Below are 22,032 nucleotides of genomic sequence, written 5' to 3' on the forward strand. Positions count from 1 at the left end.
GCTCCCTTATATTTCTATTTTATATCAAAGTAAATATCTGTCGCTTTTTTATGATTCCAATAAGTAGTCCATGCTCACTAGCCTCTTCTATATTCCATTATTTTTCTTAAAAAAAAAAAACACAAACAGAGAAAGCAGAAACTGCACATATTTGTAATTCTAGTACTTGGGAGGCTGAGACAGGAGGACCACAGGTTTGAGAAGTCAGTCTCCAAAACTTAAGGAGACCCTGTTTGAAAATGAAAAAATAAAAATAGGGCTGCGAGTATAGCTCAGAGGTACAGTGCTCCTGGGTTCAATTCTCAGTGGGGTAGAGAAAGAGAGAGGGAGAGAAGGAGGGGAAAGGGAGAGGGCGAGCAGTGTGCCTTAAATCCCGAGTCTTGCCCCTCCCCGTCTCTTCTCCGTGCGTTTCACTGGGTTGATGAGATAGTCTTCCGATGGCGGCTGTGAGGGTCGCCACTTGTGAAGCAGCGAGGGTTTGCAGGTCGATGGGCAAAGGCCGCGGTTCCCACGCGGTGGGGGTTTAGAGTACCCTCTGCCCCAGCACTCCGCGTCTTACGCTCTTCTTAACCTCCTTTCAGAGGTGGAATTCAACGTCTCAGAAGCGTTCGTACCTCTCGCCACCCCGAACTCTAATCACTCATCGCACACTGGAAACGACTCAGACTCGGGGACCCTGGAGAGGAAGCGGCCCGCCAGCATGGCGGTGATGGAAGGGGACTTGGTGAAGAAGGAGAGGTGTGTAGAGTGCTGTTCTCCTCCCAAGGGCCACGGGTGTCGTGCAGAATGCGAGCCCTGGTGTCTGGCACCACTTGGTGGCCCCAGCGCACCCTCGATGGGTACGGTCCAGGGAAGTCGAGGGTTGTGCTCCAGGTCGTTGGCACGCCCCGAAGCGAGTCCGTGGCTTGTCAGTTCACACTGATGCCACAGGCGTTGGGCTTTCCTCCTTAGCCTGGGAAGCACCCAACAGTGGAATGGCATCGTGCACACCTAAAGATTCACCAAGATGTCTTTGATTGGTAGGAAACAAGAGAAAAGAAAAAGAGTGACTAGTGTGGGCTTTTGCCCAGGACCGCATGTGAGAACAACCCTCATCTCACAGAAAAGTATGTGGTTTCCAGGTTCAAGAGATACATCGTCCGGGTGTAGTGGTAATTGCAGTATTTGGGAGGCTGAGACAGGAGAATTATAGTTTTGAGGACAGTCTCAGCAATGTGGTGGGTGAGACTCAGCAACCTAGCAAGACTCCTGTTTCAAAACAAAAAATAAGAATAAAAAGGGCTGGGGGTGTAGTGCAGAGGTAGAATGCCCCTGAGTTCAATCCCTAGTACCACCAAAACAAAAAAAGAGAGAGACAGACCCAGAGTGAGAGACTGAGACTTGTTTTGGGTATTACTTGGCTTCACAGTGGAAGCCAACCACTGAGTTTGGTGTTCAGCTGAAGAAACCTCAGTGTTTGCCAATTCTAGAAGGAAAAAAATGACTGTATTGAACTTAATCAGAGTCGGTCTGTCTCTGAACTGTTCTCTGTGGGCATTCTGTGAGATTATCAGGGACAAGTAAGACTGTGCCGTAGGATGCCTGCCTGCCTATCGAGCATGTGTAGTGCAACGCCGCTGTATTCACCAGTAACACGAAGAGTCAAGAGGCCTGCTTCACGTAACCTGCTTTTCTTGCATATATGTGATAATATTACTAGAAATAATTTATGTTAAAACTAAACAAGCTCTCATTTTAGTGGCCCAATCATTTAATGAAATGTGGGTGGATTTTTTTTTAGGGTTTTTTTACCCACACCAAAGGAAAATACTTCACTTTCCCAAATTCTTTTGCTGCAAAATTCACAAGTATTCTGTACAGAAGTTTCTTTTTTTTTTTTTTTTAATTTTCTTTTTTGGGACTAAAGATTAAACCCATGAGCATTCTATCTCAGAGCTACACTCTGAGCCCTTTTTCTTTTTTATCATGAAACAGAATCTTCCTGTTACTGAGGGTCTAGTGAAGTCGGTAGGGCTGGCCTTGGAGCCATGATCTTCCTGTCTTGGCCTCCCAGGTACCAGGATCACAGGTGTGCACCACCATGCCTGGCCTGTATACAAGTTCAACTTTCCTGAACCTTCATTCACACCGTGTTTCCTGATGAATGTTATTCTCTTTATAACACAATTAGCTTTCACATTTTCTGAGTTACAAAACGCAGTGTTATAAGTCCCATTAGCACATACACAATTCTCACTCACCTGCCAGCTGGCCAGGGCGAGTAAGCACCAGCTTAGGAAAATTATCCATCTTTTTATTTTTTTACTTTATGTATTTATGTATGTATGTATGTATGTATGTATGTATGTATGTATGTATTGGTGGTACTGGGGGTGGAACCCAGGGGATTTCTACCTCCGGGCTATCCTCCCAGACCTATTTTATATTTTGTTTGGAAACAGGGTCTCACTAAGTTACTGAGAGCCTCACTAAGTAGCTGAGGCTGGCTTCGAACCTGTGTGATCCTCCTGTCTTAGCCTCCCACACGCTGCATCGTTTTAGTTTTTGAACTGAAGAAAAAGGTGGGTTTTTTTTCCCCTAGCTCAGCACCAGTGCGCTTAAGTGAAAAGTAGTGAAATGTCTTTCTTCTGTTGCTCCAGCCACCGTCTCATTCCCAAAAGCAACTTTTTTTTTTTTTTCTGCAGTTTTATATATCTTTCAAAGGTATCCTTTGATCAGCACACAGAAATGTTTCTGCGTCCCATCTGAATTCTGGGCACTGAGGTGTGGTGGCCTTACGTGGTCACCATGAGGCCTTCTGGACGTGGCCTCCACTTTCTTTTTTCACACAGAGACTCGAGAGGGGACTAGGGACAGGGTTGAGCAGAGTCAGATGTCACTCAGGATGCGGCCTGGCCCTGAGCTCTCAGCCGCTTCCAGCAAGCTGATGAAGGATTGCTGGGTACCGTGCCTTCTGGCCTCGCTCAGGGTGGAAGCCAGGCTGAATTGCTTGCTTTGGTGGCGGGGATGACCATCCCTGTGTCCTTGTTCCATGGCTGCACGCTGGGCGGCCGGGGCAGCCGTCCCCGCGTGCAATTTTGGCACGAGTGGACCGATGGGCTTGTGTCTCGGTAGTCGGCTTGCATGGTGTGTTGACTGTTTCTTCTCTCTGTGTAGCTTTGGTGTGAAGCTTATGGACTTCCAGGCCCACCGGCGGGGTGGCACTCTAAATAGAAAGCACATATCCCCCGCTTTCCAGCCGCCACTCCCGCCCACGGATGGCAGCGCCTTGGCTCCAGCAGGCCCAGAGCCCCCTTCCCAGAGCTCTAGGGCCGAAAGCAGCTCAGGGGGTGGGGCTGTCCCCGCCTCGGCAGGCGCACAGGAGCCGGGGCTGAGCCCAGGCGACGGCAGGTAAGAGGCTGACTTCGGCTGGCACGAGAGGGTGGACACCCCAGCCTTCTTGCAGGCGGTGGGCTCTGGACCCGGCGTCCAGGCCCCAAGAATTGACCTGGCACAGAGTGAGCCCGATTTGCTTTCGCTTCCCATTGGCAAAGAACCAAAAAAAAAAAAAAAAAAAAAAAAAAAAAGACTGCAAGTCGCTTGCTTCCTTCTCTGTTTTCCAAAGAAAGCAACATGTGTTTGCATTCTTGGCCGTCTTGCTTCAGTGCTGGAAACTGGAGACTCCTAGGTGCTAGCGCTGTGATCTTTCCCTGTTCGCTGTGTGACCATCGGTGTTGGTGTCCATTCCCTCGCTGCCATTCAGTGTGCTAACTAGCAAGCATGTGAATGCAGGGAGTTAGGGTCGTTGCAGTGTTCCTGGAATTTGTCAGTCATTCTCTCATTCATTAGTTCATTTCATCAAACAAATTCCTTGAGTCGCGGGTATGCGCCAGGCCCCGTAGCAGGCACAGTAAGGGACTAAGACTCCCCCGTCCTCAGGGCTTTCAGTCTTGTAAGGGAACTGCCACATGAATAGAAGGGAAAAATGATTTTCCCCCCTTTAAAACACTCATTTGGTAAGCTGGGTGTGGTGGTGCACGCTTGTAATCCCAGTACTTGGGAAGCCGAGACGGGAGGTTCACAGGTTCGCAACCAGCCTCAGCTACTTAGGCCCTCTGCGATTTAGTTTCAAACTAAGGAATTAAAAATAGGGCTGGGGATATAGCTTGGAGGTAGAATGCCCCTGGGTTCCATCCCCAGTACCGGAAACAAACAAACAAAATAAACACTCATTTGGTTGCTTGTTCCTTTTTGTTCCCTTTTATTGTAGTAGTGGGGAGCGCCCTAGGCTCATGATACTTCTGAGCTACATCCCCAGTCCTTTTAGTTATTTTATTTTGAAACAGATCTCAGGTTGCTGAGACTTTTTCGCTAAATCACTACAGCTGGCCTCGAACCTGTAATCCTCCTGTATCAGCCTCCTAAGTACTGGGATTACAGGCATGCGCCACCACGGCTAGATAGTTGCTTAACCTGGGAGTAAGCAGCTGGGAGTGGGCTGCACAGTACAGCAACTTAAATAAAAGAGAAGCTTCCCTTGAACTTGAGGTTTTTACTTCCTGGTGTTAATTCGGTTCCCAGTACTGATCTGCAGAGGCCACACCACTGGTATCTAATGGGTCAGTCCCCCAGCTGCTGTAGAAGATGAACCATGTCTGGAGCACATGCTAACTTTTTTTTTTTTTTTTTTTTTTTTTTTTGTGGTACTAGGGGTGGAACCCAGAGGCTTTTTACCTCTGGGCTAATCCTCCCAGACCTATTTTATATTTTATTTGGAAACAGGGTCTCACTAAGTTGCTGAGAGCCTCACTAAGTAGCTGAGGCTGGCTTCGAACCTGTGCGATCCTCCTGTCTCAGCCTTCCAAGTGCTGGGATTACAAGCATGTGCCATCACGCCGGCTCTAACTTTGTTTTTGTGTTTTGTTTTTTTTTTGTTTTTTTTTTTGTTTTTTGTTTGTACTGGGGATTGAATCCAGGGGCATTCTGCCTGTGAGCTTGTGAGCTATACTCCCAGCCCTTTTTTTTTTTTTTTTTTTTTTTTTTTTTTGGTGGTACTGGAGATGGAACCCTTCTACCTCCGGGCTATACTCCCAGACCTATTTTTTATATTTTACTTGGAAACAGGGTCTCTTAAGCCAGCAAGGCTGGCTTCAAACCTGCATGACCCTCCTGTCTCTGCCTCCCAAGCATGGGGATGACAAGCATGCGCCACCACGCCCGGCTATTTTTTATTTTAAAACAGGATCTCACTAAGTTGCAGGGGGCCTCATTAAGTTGCTGAGGTTGGCCTCAAACCTGCCATCTTCCTGTCTCAGCCTCCCAAGTACTAGGATTACAAGCGTGTGCCACCACGCCCAGTTATACATATGCTAACATTTTTACTTTTATTTTTACTCTATTTTTTCCTTCTACAGAACACAGAATGATCATATATGAAGTAAAACAAATATGCATATAACGATCAACCTGTTGGTCCATGCATTTTCCCCACGCAGAGATGAATTTGCTTGGGGAGCTTGCTTCCCTTTTATCCTCTTTGGGTTACTGAGGGAGAGTCTGGTAGCATGAGAAGTTGCTAATAAAAGGAACCTTGTTCAGCCATTAGGGCTAAACTAGTTGTGCTGTGCATTCTTGAATCTTTTTTTTCTTTCTTTCTTTTTTTTTTTTCTGCAGTGTGGGGGATGGAACACAGGGGCATTCTACCTCTGAGTATACCTCCAGTCCTATTTTTTATTCTTTCTTTTGAAACAGGGTCTCACTAAGTTGCAAAGGGCCTCACTACATAGCTGAGACTGGCCGCGAACCTGCGATCCTCCTGTCTCCGCCTCTCCTGAATTCTTTACTCACGTTATTTGGGGACATTCATTTTTCATTAAGATTAATTAAGATCAGACCTCACAGGCCTCACGCACACCGTGGCTTGCCACTTCACGCGTGCATTTGTCTCGGTTTACATTTTTTGTTGTTTGAGAAAAATAAAATAGGCAGATTTACATGTTTTCATTTCATCCTGACATTCGGTCTGTTCGATCACTACTGAACATAATATTTTTAAGACAATCATTAGTCTTCGCCGAAGGACCACTGGGATGTCGGTCACCGGTTTGCTCTGTTTTATAGCCGTAGGCCTTTCTGTGCACAGTTCACTCATTGGTGAGCTTGACACAGTGTCGCTGACACATTTGGTTAGAAAGCGCTGAGTCCCAGGCCTCCCTGCAGCCATCAGCTCCAGAACTCCGAGTTACCGCTGAACTTTCCTCAGGTCCAAATAATAGCACTTTATAATCCAGATTATCATTTGCCATTGCTTTTGTTTAGTTTTGTACACTGTATGTGTAAAAATGGAAAAGCCCTTTCATATTTTTTTTTAATATTGCCCAATTTAAGCACAAGATTATCGAGCTTGCGAAGGGAAGATTTCTTGTGGGTTGCCTTGAAATGCCCTCTTTCGTGATATTTGAGTGGCAGAATAGTTGGAGGCCTGTTTAATGCAAAGAATCTCAAAAGTATGGGGTTTTTGTGTGAACGCTAGCTTTATCGGGCCCAGGGTGAACAATGGGACATTTCAGATCACCCCTTGTCTGCTGAGGTGTGCATAGTCTACTTGGGATCTAATACAGCTGTCTCTCTCCATCCGTGGGTTCCTGTTTTCACAGATCCCATCAAACATGGATCAAAAATATTTTTTAATTGTGTTTGGACTGAACACAGACTGTTTTCCTTGTCGATATTCCCTAAAAATACAGTACAACAACCATTTCCATAGTGCCAGGTGTTACAGATAATCTAGAGCTGATTCAAAGTATATGGAGGATGTGGATAGGTTATATGCAAATACTGTGCCATTTGATAGACGGCATTAGGACATCCACGGGTTTTAGTACCTGGAGGGGGCCTGGACCGATCTACTGGGGTTCCCCAGGGAAAGCTGTCTTTTATAGCATGTGGCGCTTTTCTGGTTGCGAATGTCTGACACCTGACTTGACTTTCACTCTCCCTAGTCCTCCAAAACCCAAGGACTCTGTGCCCGCAGCTGTCCCTGCACCGGGGAGAAACAGCAGTCAGATGACCACTGGCCAAACCCAGGCCCATGCAGGTGCAGGCTCCCATCAGCTCTCGGCGGGCCCCGCCCCCAACGCCGCAGGGCCCAGCCCTCACACCATGCGCCGGGGTAAGTCACTACAGCTCCTCGGGCCGGGGCGTGATGTGCAGACCTCCCTGAGCGGGCAAGGCTTAGGCCTATGAGGCTTTGGGACAGATCCTTTCTGTGTCTACTATAAAGTAAAGAAGAATCAGTCAGTAAAGAGAAAAAGCATTAAAGAAAAGTGAAAATAAATAGAAAACAGAAAAGCAGGCATTTAAGAATGTTTTCCTTCAGGAGCTGCCAGGCTTAACATGCAGAAAGCTGTTCTCCAGAAGCAATCCCAGTTTTTGAGGAATCAGGCGTCACAAGCCCTCCCTCTGCTTGGGAAGCACCAGGGCTCCTCACTATGCAGCTCTGTGGGCCTGGGAGTCACTGCGCCCTCGGGACTGCATCAGGGCTTTCTGGGGCCTGGTTAGCAGTATCTCAATCGCTCCAGCCAGCCCCAGGGCCATTCTTTCAAACACAGAGGGGTTGGTTCTCACTGGGGCTTCTGAGTTCACCCCACCTGGACCTGCCCTGGCCCCTTACGGTCTCCCCCTCACTGTCCTCTGGCCTCTGTTCCTGGGGTGCACTCAGTTCACCCCTCCTTAAAGCCCTTCTCCCAGTCTTCCAGACACTTTGACCTATCCCTTCCTGTGGCTCCTTATCATTCAGATCTCAGCTCAAAGGTAACTTCTTCCATAAAACTAACCCTGTATTAGCATGTTACACTTTCTTCCATGGTCCTGGGGATTGGACCCAGGGGCATTGAACTCCCAGCCCTACCTTATTTTTTATTTGGAAACAGGATCCCACTACATTGCACTAAGTTGCTGAGGCTCCTCCTGTTCCAGCCTCCCGAGTCCTGGGATGCCAGGCATGTGCCACCACACCCGGCTTACCCTTATTTTCTTCAGAGCATTTCTCTTGATCTAAAAGATTTTTGTTTTTTAGCATATTGTTAAAAAGGAGACTCACCTGTGATAACATAAAGGGCCCAACTTGTACAGGCTGCGTTTAAGAGGCTGACACATTCCCTTCTGCCGCAGAAACGGGAATGGCGCGAGCCTCGCCCCCTGACACCTCCCCCAGCCTGGACCTCTGCAGCCCCGGAGGCCTGTGCTGGCAGTGCAGCTCTCCCAAGAGAAATAGTTCTAAGGCAGCTCTCAGAGATCTACATGGACTTTCACTTAAAATGCATCTACTGACTCACTTGCCTGTGGAATTGATCGAATTCCTGTTATTAAAAGAAATTGTGCCCGGAGGAAGGTGTCTTGGGGCAGGGGCCGGGGCCTGTCCAGGTGGACCTGTCATGCAGGCCCCTCCCTCATTTCTTCCTGAGGTGGGGGCCTGAGCAGGCCTTGACAGGAGGCTGCTCGCTGAGCCTGGGTTTCTTGTCGCTGTGGCAACCTCTGAGTTTTCTTCTTTTTGATTTTTTTATTTTCTTTTTGTGGCACTGGGGATGGAACCCAGGGGCATTCTACCTCCAAGTTACACCCCCAGCCCTATTTTTTATTCTTTATTTTGAAACTGGGTCTCACTGAGTTGCAAAGGTCCTCACTAAGTAGCTGAGGCTGTCCTTGAACTGCAGTCCTCCAGTCTCAGCCTCCCAAATGCTGGGATTACAAGCCTGCGCCACCACGCCTGGCCTCTTTTTGATCTTTTAAAGTGACAGATCACAAAGGGCCTGTATGTAAATAATGCGCTAATTTTTTTAAAGTAAATCTTTCATTTTAGCATAATTTGAGACTTCCAGAGAAGTTGAGTCCCATATACCCTTCACCCACTTTCCCCTGTTCTTGCTCTCTGACATCAGCACAGTGTATTTATCCTAGCTAAGAGACCAGTGTCGGTACATAGATGTTAATTAAATTCCATGTATTGCCAGGCGTGGTGGTGCAGGCTTGTAATCTCCGTGCGTGGGAGACAGAGACAAGGAGGATTGCGCAGGTTCCAAGCCAGCTTTGCTGGCTTAAGAGACCCTGTTTCCAAATAAAAAAGTATAAAATGGGTCTGGGAGTGTAGCCCGGAGGTAGAAGGGTTTCCAGGAACCCCAGTACCCCCCCCACACACACACACACAAATTTCCATGTATTGCTCGGGTTTCCCTAATGTTTTTACCGACATCCATCGTTCCTTCCAGAGTCCTATACAAGGGACCATAATGCACGGAGTCCTCTTCCTCCTGGGTCTCCTCTGGTCCGGGACAGTTTGTCTTTCATGGCTTTGACCGTGTGAGGAAGGCTGGTCAGGCATTGTGAAGGGCCCTTGTCTGTGATTGTCAGGCAGTCCTCTGATGTGCCCCGGGGGCTGCAAGCTGGGGTGATAACGTGCCCCAGGAGGATGCAGAACATCAGATTGCTAGGGTCTCTTGGCCCAGAAGGTGGTGTCTGTCACTGAGCTTCTTATTAAAACGTGGTTTTTTATTCTACTTTGTGCAGCTGTTAAAAAACCAGCTCCAGCACCCCCAAAACCAGGAAACCCACCTCCTGGCCACTCCGGGGGCCAGAGTTCTCCAGGGACATCTCAGCTCCCGCCCAGCCCGTCACCAAAGCCATCCACCCGCAGCCCTTCTCCTCCCCTGCAGCACTCGGGCCAGGCTCCGGGCCAGACCGCCACCGCAGCCCAGCTGTCTGCGCCCCGGAGGTACTCCAGCAGCCTCTCTCCAATACAAGCGCCCAGTCACCCGCCACCGCAGCCCCCCACCCAGGCCACGCCGCAGGTGCACCCCAAGCCGGGCAGCCAGGGCCCGCCCGCCTCCACCGCCTCGCCTGGGGAGCACGGACCTGAGCAGCCTCCTCACACCCCTCCCCAGACCCCGACGCCCCCGAGTACGCCGCCCCTAGGAAAGCCCAACCCCGGCCTGCCGGCCTCTCAGACCCACGCAACCTGCAATCCCGAGACTGCGCAGCCGCACACCGGAACCTTACCAAGACCCCGGCCGGTACCCAGGCCGAGGAACCGGCCCAGCGTGCCCCCGCCCCCCCATCCTCCAGGCGCGCACTCGGCGGGGGATGGCGGCCTCACCAACGCGGCGCCCACGGCTTCCAAGATAGTGACTGGTAGGTAGGGGCGGGCCCAGGGCCCTCCTATCGGTCCCCCACCAGCCTGCCTGCTGAGGCAGGGGCTGCAGACGCCTGCCAGGGTGCCTGGCACGGCCATGCCCGTTCGTGGCCAGGGTGACTTAGGTTGCTTTTGTGCCGAATCAGCGAGAATCGAGTAGTCAGTGGGGAGTTCACAGGGCCTGCAGATTCTAAAATACTCGCTGCCTGGACCTTTCAGGTTGCTGAGCACTGACTTATAGTATCATGGTGTGTTTAAGACCTGCCTCTGTTTACATCTTAATAAATATAATGACTTTTAATCCAGGTGAAAGATATTGTTCAATATGACCATGAAATGTATTTACTAGTGAATTACTTATTAAAATGCTTATTTTCCTTCTAGGAGTAAAAGTTTTCATAGTAAGCCAACCGTTTCATGTATAAACTAAAAAAAATAAATAAATAATAATAATAATAATAATAATAATAATAACAATAATAATAATAAATAATAATAATAATAATAAGCATTAGCTGGAGATGTAGCTCAGTGGTAGATTACTTGCCCAATATGTAGGCGGCTGTGGCCTCAGCCCCCAGCACCACACTGCAAAACCAGCCTTACGCTAAGTGGGATGATCTGAGACCTGGTTATCCCAGCGTGCCAGGTACAAACAGCTTATGAGAAGAAAACCAAGGTTCCCCTGGAATCCCAGTGGAAGCCCATCTTGGAGGGGTGCTAATTATACAGCTTGTAGTGGGGTACCTCATGATACATTTCACTGCAGTCTAGAGCATGACCATTTTATTTCATTATGGTTTTTAAAATATTTCCATCCCAGATAATTTAAACTCACTAATGTACAGATGAATAGATTTTTTTCAAGCGTGTTTTAAAAAATGGTAAATCAGGAGCCCTGCATCATCTCCTACGGGAGCCTCCTCTTGGTCACCACAGCCAAGTCATAGAAATTGTAGTGGAAGCATTTTTGGAGAAGCAGCTGAACTATTCCCCTGAGCTCTCCAGCCAAGATGAACCAAAATGAACCTCCCGAAACTGGTACCCAGAGATGCTGGTTCACTGACTATTGAAAAATGTGTTCTGATAACTTTTCTCAGGAGTGTAATGCATAATTTGCAGGTGTTATAAATGGTTGATAACTTTTTTCGTGATACCAGAGTGTTCATTTTGAAAACCACGAAGCCACATTGGTTTGTTTACTTGTTTCCCAATAGATGCCCTTCCTAGCACCCTCACGGGTGGGCAAAGTTTCCAGGACTAAGGTCTGTAACCCCCCACGCAGCTTGAGCCACAGCTGCAAGTGCCCTGCTTATCCATGTCCTTCGTATGTGCTTCCGACTTCGTGCTGGGGGCCATAGGCCCGCGCGTTGGCAGTCAGCGCAGTCTCTTCTGTAGCATGGAGACGCTCCTTTTATTTTTATCAGTAGTACTTTGAGCTCCAGACCCAAGAGGTAGCTGTCATCAGATGGAGAACCTGCTTTCCAGCTGCTCAGATAAGATACTGAGAATAGTGTCTTTCTTTTTGGTCAGCCTTTCCCAAGCATCCCACCCTCCTCAGTACAACTTAACCTGCCATTGATTGGCTCTAACAAGAGGGCTCGGTGCCATCACCATAGGAACTGTGTCCCTTGTGTCTTAAAGTTTTCGTTTTAATTTTCTTTTTCTAAAGTGCAAGTTAACTGCATGGAGCTTCTTAATTGATGTTTGAAATTCTCGTGACCCCCCCCCAAAAAAAATCTTCCCCCAAAGATCCTCTACTGAATTCCTTTAAATCCCTTTGCATTCCGCCATGCTTCGGTTTTGCTTTGGTAAACCATCTGCGCTTTTTAACAGGCGCTCTGCGGCTCATCTAAATCAACCTCGGGGCCCGCGTTTGGACAGCAGAGCCTTAAGGCTTATGTCCGCCGTGTAGCAAGAGGGGTCACAGCCCCTGTCTGAGTAAGACTTTCAGTGGACATCAGCAGGGAAAACTAGAGTATGATCTCCAGAACACAGAGGAGGGAACAGGGCGATTCCACCGCGCTCAGTCCTTGGTGATTAACCCAGAAGTCTCTGGTTATAATTTATAAAATGACTAAACTCTAATTGAGGCTGAGCCTTTGGACACTTTAATACCTGTGACATACCAAAATTTTATTCCTAGATCTTTCTTTTTATTTAAACCAGAGACTACATATCAGAATTATACCTGTTCTTTATTTAATTCTGTTGTTAGATAGGATATATTTATACCAGAACATTTTTTATTGATCTACAACACAGTAATTCACTGTACCTTATCATTATTAAGTAGTTGAAATTTTACATTTAAAAATACTTTTCCTTAGCCAGCTGTGGTGGCACATGCCCATAATCCCACTACTTGGGAGGCTGAGACAGGTGGATTGCAGGTTTCAGGCTAGCCTCAGCAACTTAGTGAAGCCTCAGCAACTTAGTGAGACCTTGTTTCCAAATAAAACAAAATGGAGCTAGAATTGTACCTCAGAAGTAGAATGCCCCTGTTTTCAATCCCTAGTACCACCAAAAAAAAAGAAAAGAAAAGAAAAGAAAACTTTTTTTTTTTTTAACTATTTAAGACCTAGTCTGTGCTATGAATTCTCCTAGCACAAGGAACTCTGGGTCACCATAATTATCTTTGTGTTACAGCATTAACCTTTACCAACCTTGGAAGCACACAGGAGGCCAGTGTTGAGTTGAACTCATGAACCCACTGTTGTTGATCATCCTGCTATTTATTAACCATCCTTGGATGTAGCCATAGGGTTTTTCAAGAAGAAAAGGAAAATTACTTTATCATGACATTGTGTTTTCATTTAGAAAACTTTCAGTGGGCAAATTCTTGAAAACAGGCAATTCATTTAGAACACTTCATCCTACAGAGTTGAACTGAGGCCTATGGGATTAAGGTAGGCTCTTAGGGGAGATCACTGCGCCCAAGCAGGTTTGGTAGGTGCTGTTGGCAAGCAGCTCGGCCCCCGGGCTGAGGTCGTGAGAAGGAAGAGAGTCTGTTCTTTTGAGCCTCAAGCTTGTCATTGTGGCTCTCCAAAGCTGTTTTAACTTCCCAAGGAAATGAGTTTATATCTTGCTGTGTTTAAAGTAAGAGGTTTTAGCAAAGAGTATTCTAATTTAAACATTTTATCAAATAATTTAGATGTATGACCTGCCATATTCAGTAAGAACTGAAATTGGAATATTTAATGGTAAGGAAAAGGCACCTGATTGGCCAAAGTGTTGTTGCTACCTTACGATCGTATGTGTGCACTAATGCCTGTTCCTAACCGGTCACCCTAACCCTGCCTGCTTGCATTTCTACTAATAGCGCATGCACTAAAGAAGGGCTGGCTTTGTGGATGCTTGCCGTCGCCATTCTGAGCACTGAGTGGGTTCACAGATGTGTAACAGGTGTTCACAGGGCTGGTCTTACCTCTTCCCTTTCTATTCTTCTCTCTGTCGAGCAGGCTCGAGGTATAGTAGGAGGGACCTGCACGGGACAGTTGCACAAACCCAAAGGGGAATTACCGCTCTGTAACGCCAGGCGAGGCGCAGCCTGGTTGGCCTTTGTAGGTGGGGACACTTGGCAGAACTGTAGATGGAATTAAATAAGACAAGGAAAGCACCATTAACAGTTCATAGTATACAGGGAGCCTAAGTGAATAGTCATTGCTTACTGTGTTTATCTAGAAGACATTTCTGATCAAAGTTATGTATTGGGTTGATAGGTCAACATTTGTAAAGCTTATGTGCCCAGACCAAGCCTTCTAGGACCCAGAGAGGAGGTCAGGTATGGGGCCCAGAGCCCCATATATTTAATTTAAATATTAAATTATATTTAATTCTGATGCACACTTGGTTTTCCTAGTGTCAGTGCTTTCATGGGTTGAAAAGACAGTGCTCTGGAGGAGATGTTTTTTAATTTAATGAGAATACCTATGGCTGATTCATGCTGTACAACAACTGCGCCACTCACAAAGTACGCATACAACTGGACAGCTTTCTGGCTCTCAGTATATTCTTTTTTTTAAAATCACATTCTCTTTACTTCATTAAAGTAGTGTGGTTTTAAAAATAGCATGGCATTAAAGAGTATTTGAGGAATAGAAATAATAAGAAACCAATAATAGTTCTATAATTGGAGAAATCTTTTTATTCTGCTTCTTTAAAAAATTATACTTTTTTTCTGAAGACAAAATAGTGCATGATCATAATTACTTTACCATATACAATTTTTTTTGTGTGTGGGTCTGGGGATGGAACCCAGGGGCATTTGACCTCTGAGCTACACCCCCAGCCCTATTTTTTAGTCTTTTTTTTAAAACTGGGTCTCACTGAGTTGCAGAGGGCCTCACAAAGTAGCTGAGGATGTCCACGAACCACGATCCTCCGGTCTCAGCCTCCTGAATGCTGGGATTACAAGCGTGTGCCACCACGCCCGGCTTGATGGTCATCTTTTTTAATAACTGTAATATTTTATCAAGATGTTTTGTAACTTTTGTATGGACACTTAAGTGGATTCTACTAATACTTGTAGTTTTGTTTTGACAGGTAGATATCAGAATCGTGTCAAATCGAACTTCTGGCATGACTTAAACTGAGTCTCTCCTTTAACTAGAGTAATAAAAAGTTGAGTGAAAGTCTTTTCATGGGCTAGAGCGGAAGAGGGCCGGGTATGGTGGCGCATGCTTGTAATCTCAGTACTTGGGAGGCTGAGACCGAAGGATCTCAGATTCTTGGCAAGCCTCAGCTACTTAGTGAGGCCCTCCACTACCTAGTGAGACCCTGTTTCAAAATAACAGAAAATAGGGCTGGGATGTAGCTCGGAGGTAGAATGCCCTGGGTTTAATCCCTAGCACCACACACATGCACGCACACATGCACATACACAAAAAAGCTGGTGACAGAAGGAAGCCGAGCCTTCAGACGCTAGGTTATAGCAGAGCGCATGTTGGCCTTGGTGCTCTGGGCTCTGCAGTGTCCCCTGAGCTGGCCTTGGTGCTCTGGGCTCTGCAGTGTCCCCTGAGCTGGCCTTGGTGCTCTGGGCTCTGCAGTGTCCCCTGAGCTGGCCTTGGTGCTCTGGGCTCTGCGGTGTCCCCTGAGCGCTCAAGGTGTTATTTGGATCTGCAGTTGTGCAAGTTGCTGTCAGGTAAACTTGGCCTTTTGGAAAGATAGGTTTACAACCAAAAGCACATAATCAAAATTGTTGCTGGAACCACACCCTAAATCATAAGACTGTCAGTTCTGGCCTTGGAAGGCCTGCTTGCTGGAAGAAGATACCCACTTGAGGAAGGAAGTTGGGTTACATTTTTCTGAGCCCCCAAATCCACGATGAACCTTTTGCATCTGCCTCTGGGCAGAGGCTGGTTACTGGGAGTCTCTTTTCTGGTTCTTTCGTCTTTAATGTCTATTATGTGGACTTAACTAACTAAGCAGTATACTCAAAGACCAGCCATTCTTGGAATGCAGGTAATATAGAAATTCACAGGTGTAGAGGTTTAGAGGCGCTTTTTAAAAATGGATTCTTGCAGGTATCTTTAACCCTTTCTCAAAGGACAAATGAACGAGAGTGTTCTAGACTCAATCAAACCCTTTATCTCCTCAGATAAGGCCTTCTCCTGTAAGGCCCTCACCCAGGAATTGACACACCCTGTGGGGAGGAGGACATCCTTGTGCAGATTAAGAGCCAGAGTCCAGGGCCTTGGGTCCTCTTCAGCTCTGGGTGCCGCTTTCTTATCTCTAGGCAGGGCTGGTGCTGGCCTGGGTGATCTCTGGGGGGGTTCAGTGAGATGTGGCAACTTCTGGGGAGCACTTGGCTCCCACGAAGCTGGCCTGCTCCCTCTGAGAACAGCCCCACACACTCCTCCAGTGTCCTTCCCACCCGTCACCGCAAACAGTCGTTGTCTTCTCTCACCCAGTGATTCATGTACTCGTGTGAGGGACGAGGAAAGCCACGTGGGACAGACAGGAAGCAGATGAAGACAGTTTCCCTTCCACCCCCACCTCACATTTTTGTTCCTGAATATATAATTGTTTTCATTATAAATAGAAAATTTCCCTGGGCATAGTGGCACATCCCTGTAAATCCCAGTACTTAGAAGGCTGAGAGAGGAGGTTCGAGGACAGCCTCAGCAACTTAGTGAGACTCTCAGCAACCTAGCAAGACTCTGTTTCAAAAGAAAAACTGGCCAGGCACGGTGGCACACACCTATAATCCCAGTACTTGGGAGACTAAGACAGGAGGCTCGCAGGTTTGCAGCCAGCCTCAGCAACTTAGTGAGTCTCACCAAATAAAAAAATAAAATAAGGCTGGAGGTAGAATGGTACTAGGTTCAATCCCCAATACCATAAATAATTAATGAATGAAAAGGGAAGCTGTATAGCATGATGGTGCACACTTGTAATCCCAGCATTTGGGAGGCTGAGACAGGAGGATCTCAGTTCACGGACAGCCTCAGCTACTTAGTGAGGCCCTCTGCAACTCAGTGAGATCCTGTTTCAAAATAAAGAATAAAATATAGGGTTGCGGGGGTATAGCTCAGAGGTAGAAGGCCCCTGGGTCCCATCCCCAGACCCACAAAAAAAAGGGGGGGGAGCTATAGGTATAGCTTAGAGATAGAATGCCTCTGGGTTCAGTCCTCGTTGTCTTAATTAATTCAGAAAAGTAAAAATTGAAAAAGTATATATGATATATGAGAAAAAATAGAAAGGTGGCCAGTTTATCCTCTGGAGAGGGTCGGTGGCTGAAGGTCTTGGCTCACGCGTAAATACAGCTCTTAACAAGTAGAAACCCAGTTAGCCTGGTCAGAGCCTGAGCACGGTTCACGCCCAGCAGGTCATGTCTCTCTGTCTTTCTTGTAAACTCTTTGGGCTGAGAAGATGTGCCAGCTGGCCAGCACCATCTCTCAGATAACCGAGAAAGGACTGAGTTTACAGTGATTCTATTCCCGTGTTGCCTACTGGATCAGTGTTGCCATGCCTGGCTACTTCTTTGTCTAAGGATGTGAGAAGGAGGAAGGATTGGAAAGATGGTTGGGAAGATGGTTGCACTAGATGACTTTTGGGGGTTGTTGTTGTTGTTGTTGTTGTTGTTGTTGTTTTGGTACTGGGATTGAACCCAGGATCATTTTATCTCCAAGCTACATCCCTATCCCTTTTTATTTTTTATTTTGAAGCACTAAGTTGCTGAGAGTCACTAAGTTGCTGAGGCTGACCTCAAACCTGTGATGCTCCTGTCTCAGCCTTCCAAGTACCAGGATTACAGGTGTGCGCCATGCCTGGCTCACTGGATGAATCCTCACTCATCTATCCACGCATCCAGCCACAACATTTATTGAACACCTGCTGTTTGCCAGGCCTGGTTCTAGGCCCCGGGGCAACACTGTGAGCAAGATAAGTGCGCCCCCGCCCTCGTGGGCCTCGGTTCTGCTGTGAACAGTTCCAGGACACCCTCAGTTCTGTGCGCACAGACCACCTTTGACTGTGCTGCCGGATGGTAGGGTTCAGCCCAGCTCACTGCTTCACAGTTAGCATAAGACCTAAATGGACTGAAATGACATTCAGCACCTGGCTTCTTTCATACCTAAGTGTAGGAATGTCTCTGAATTGTGGTGTGTAGGAAGCTTTGAGGGAAAGGTCTACCAACTCGGGAGTCGCTATGAGAAAAGGGTCACTCCAGCGAGAAAACCCATCTCAGAGCCAGTGGGGCCGGAGAGTCAGGAAGAAGAGCAGACTCAGAGCTGTGCAGCTCCCAGAAGCGCACTAGCATCTGCCAGGACGAGGAGCAGGGAAGATAGAAACGCTATCAAAACCAGCTCCCAGCCAGGGTCGAGAGGCGAGACTGCCACACAGTGAGAACAGCCGCTCGTCAGCAAACTGGGAAGAGCCCCAGCCAGCCCACCCCACGGTGGCTCCCTCCCGGCACCCTTCTTGATCAGCTATAGCCTGATTCAGCAAAGCTATGCAAACCTAAGTATGTCCCTTCTTAAACTAGCCCTAGAATGTCGCAGGGAACTCACATCCAGCACAGAAACGAACCTCCGGACCATTGGCATCATGCATCTGCCGGTTCACTGAGTGTCCTTGGCCAGTAGCACAGTGCCCGGCTCAGCGCTGCTGCTCAGTATATACTTGTTCATGAACGCATGAATCTGAGCACCTGCGGCCTCTCTGGAAAGAGAGCTGTATTAGATAAAGGTATTTTTCAAGCATGGGAGTAAAGGACAATGGCTTGAGGGCCACGTATTCGCCATCTTACTAAAGGACTCTCAGGGCTGGAGATGGAGCTCAGGCATAGAGAATTGCCCAGCATGCATGAGGCCCTGGGTTCTATCACTAGTGCTGAACAACAACAATAAAAAGCTAAAAGGATTTTAGCCAACATCATTTGACAGGAAAGGGGCATTGGAATATTAGTAGAAAGAGAAGAGAAAATTAACGTTTGCAAGAGATTTGGTGGTCTACCTGCTTTAGTTGCTGTCAAGCAGGTGGCTGCCCCCCCCCAACCCCCGGAACACACTTGTCAGTGTCCAGAGACATTTTGGGCCATCTCTCTGAGGAGAAGGGCGTGTGTGCCACTGGCCTCTAGTGTGTAGGGGCCAGAGATTCTGCTCAGCTTCCTACAATGTACAGGACAGCCCCCCACAACCCAGTGTGATTTAGCCCCAGATTTTGCTAGTGCCGAAGTTGAAGTTGTAGCATTATTAACAGGGAGAGAAACAGTCCGGCCTTAGGAGTGAGCTTTCGGGGCTGCTCATCCGTCTGCAGCCCGGAGGTTGTTAGGTGTCAGTGCATGAGACAGGCCTTGGCAAGGAAGGGCTTTCCTTTCTTCAGCCAAAGCAAGCAAAGCCTTCAAGGGTTGCACTCTGAGGGCTGCGGGAAGAGGCAGCCAAGCCAGAGGGGACCGTGCCGTGCGGCTGCCGTCTGGGTCTCAGGGTCTTGACTCAGCTTCTGAGGACGGAGTGTGCATGGGGCCCTGGGGCTTCTCGGCCTCCCTTCTGTTCAGAGCACTCGATGGCCCCTTGGGTATTCCTACTCACTCACATCATGTCTCCTCGTGTTTTTATCCAGACACCAACTCTAGGGGTTCAGAGCCGCTTCGCAGCATCTTTCCTGAGATTCATTCAGACTCCGCAAGCAAAGACATCCCTGGCCGCATCCTGCTGGATATAGACAATGACACGGAGAGCACCGCCTTGTGAGGAAGCCGCCTCCCGCCCAGCCCTGGCAGTGGAATGGGGCGGGCAGACCTTTATCCTTCAGACCAAACAGTGAAAAGCTTTCGGTGGAGGAGGAAGAAGGCCTTGCTACGCAGCACTCGGCCTTCCGCACGGCCCGAGGAGGACGTGGAGGCCGACACTGGAAGCTGAATGACCTGTGTCTTGAAGAAGGTGGCTTTCTTACGTGGGAGGGCAATCATGCCAAAACCAAGGAGGTCTCTAGAGTGGAGAGAGGCTGCCCGCCGAGAAGCCCAGAGGATTCTTGCTCCTGCCGGTCGGACGGCACCAGCAGCGCCTCGGCAGAGAGCTAGAGAGAGGCAGCGAGCTAATAAAACAGGTCCAAGGTGCACGTCACCCACCGCTGGCCGCTTGGACTTCCATTCTCGTTCATTAGGAGGGGGCTGCCTCTCTTCAGACTTGTTGCAGAATCGTTTTGTATTAAGTATGGTCTGTGTCCCCCCTGCCCCCAGTCTCCTCAAAGCCATGAGCATCGGTGGTGGCTGCTGGATCTGTCACCTCATCAAACTGGATGTGACTCCTGCCTTGGAGTGCCAGGATGTAGAGAGAAATATACTGTGCCTTTTTTTTTTTTTAAACAATGTAATTGCTACTTGATAAGGACCGAACATTATTCTAGTTTCATGTTTAATTTGAATTAAATATATTCTGTGGTTTATATGAAAATCTGGTCATTCTTGGGAGCAGAATTGAGAGTGTATGTGTGTGCGTGCATGCATTGTCACTTAACCTAATAGAATTGTGGATGACACACTTTAGAGGGGTCTAGTTGTAACTGTAGGCACTTGGGAGAATAGAGAGCTGAGACAGTGGGCTCACAGGTTCAAGGCCAGCCTCGGCAGTTTAGCAAAACCCAGCGAACTAGCAAGACCCTGTTTCAAAAAAAAGTTAGCTTGGCGTGATGGCACACGCTTGTAATCCTAGCACTTGGGAGGCTGAAACGGGAGGATCGCAGGCATTTGGCCGGCCTCAGCTACTGGGTGAGGCCCTCCTCAGCGTGCCCCATGGTCAGGCTGTCCCTCGGCGTGCTCCGCGGTGAGGACTGTGCTCATGGGCTCACAGTCCTGACGCCCTTGGCCATCTGGACATACGTGGACCCAGGAGGCTGACTCCAGTGACTCGGCCCAGACGTGGCGACTTTGCCACAAAAATCCCCTGTGCAAGTGACGGAAGGCTGGCATGCCCCGTGCAAGCCGCTTCTTTCCCAGGATTGAAATACTTGAGAAGAGCAGATGGGGTGAGTCTGCTGGCAAGACTGTCTTCTCCAGTGTGAACAGCGCTGCGTGATTAACAACAGTGGTGACGTTGCTCCGCCGTTCCTGCCTCGTGTGACCGAGGAGCAAGTCGCGCCATCTGTCCACAAGCGAGGGGCAGGAGTTCGACAAGGGCGAGGACCCTGGGAGGTAAGGATTGCTGCGGCTCGCCACAAGGTCTGCCTGTCACGCACATTGAGACTTCATCACTAATGCCACGTGTGCGGATGTGTTTGGGACAAGGAAGAACGCCTCCCCAAGGCTGTTTCCATCTCTGCTTGTACGTGGATTCAGTTTTTATGCACATCAACAATTATATTTAGTTTGGGCTTTTGTTTGCTCCTCCTGTAGTACTAGAGATTGAACCCAGGGGCATTCCACCTCCAAGCTACACCCCCAACCCTTTTTTATATTTTGTTTGGAAACAGGGTCTTGCTAGATTGAGAGTCTCACTACATTGCTGAGGTTGCCCTGGGACCTGTGTGCCTCCTGACTCAGCTTCCCAAGTACTGGGATACAGGGATGCACTATCGAGCCCAGCTCAACAATTACAATCAAATGAAGAAAAAAAAAAGAGTGTATGTCATTTCAGGTAGAAACAGCATTTTGACACAAGGACCCTTAGAATTGAATCCTTGGCTTTGTCATTCACTGTGTCCTCCAGGCAAATACTGAGGGCTTGCTCTTCATGGGCCTTGGAGAACCAGCATGAGCCCTGTTGGTGCTGAGGGGGAGGAGCCAGGAGAGTACACGGGGATAACTGCACCTTCCTTGGTAGAGCCCTGAGGGTGCAAGTGCACGGTCCAGACAGAAGAGGGGGCTCTGGCCACAGCTGTGAGGAGAGGTGGCACCCAGGTAGGGCAGGAGGCGGGGCCACAGTAGGAGGTGGGGGGGCGGGGGGAGGAGCAAAGCAGGAGTCTAAGCATGACTGACTGATTGTGTACCCTTCCCAAACTTCAGAATTGATCATAAGAACAGCCACCATGGCCAATGTCCACGGTCAAGGAGGATTTGAAATTGCATAGTTCTCAGAGGACAGCCATTCTTGGTCACTTCTGTGTGCTGTGACCTCAAGGGTCTAAACAGGTGCAGGAATAGGGGGTGTTCTTGGTCTTAGGTGCAGGGGCAGCGGTGGGCAGCAACCAGTCAGAAAGCTGGTAGGATGCCGGGCGTGATGGCGCACGTTTGTAATCCCCGCACTTGGGAGGCTGAGACAGGAGGATCGCACAGGTTCGAAGCCAGCCTCAGCTACTTAGTGAGGCTCTCGGCAACTTAGTGAGACCCTGTTTCCAAATAAAATATAAAATAGGTCTGGGAGTATAGCCCAGAGGTAGAAAGCCTCTGGGTTCCATCCCCAGCACCACAAAAAAAGAAGAAGAAAAAA

At 48.3% G+C, this 22,032-nt stretch overlaps 1 protein-coding gene across 4 annotated transcripts in view; it reads left to right on the top strand.

Moving 5' to 3' along the window:
- Nucleotides 1–19,359, top strand: part of ARHGAP17 (Rho GTPase activating protein 17) — a gene marked incomplete at both ends in the record, with an annotated part of 98,705 nt that extends 79,346 nt beyond the window's left edge. For 2 of the 4 annotated variants that reach the window (XM_080704459.1, XM_080704460.1), the window contains 5 exons: nt 582–738; nt 3,157–3,390; nt 6,981–7,150; nt 9,544–10,164; nt 19,229–19,359. In XM_080704459.1, coding sequence (XP_080560585.1) covers nt 582–738; nt 3,157–3,390; nt 6,981–7,150; nt 9,544–10,164; nt 19,229–19,359 — 1,313 coding nt within the window. Of the gene's footprint in view, nt 1–581; nt 739–3,156; nt 3,391–6,980; nt 7,151–9,543; nt 10,165–11,382; nt 11,407–19,228 lie in introns of all 4 variants that reach the window. The other 2 variants (XM_080704458.1, XM_080704461.1) reach the window with 2 other exon arrangements.
- Nucleotides 19,360–22,032: the final 2,673 nt, after the last annotated feature.

Source organism: Muscardinus avellanarius (assembly GCF_963383645.1).
Source record: "Muscardinus avellanarius genome assembly, chromosome: 10".
In the NCBI taxonomy this organism is placed as follows: Eukaryota; Metazoa; Chordata; class Mammalia; order Rodentia; family Gliridae; genus Muscardinus; species Muscardinus avellanarius.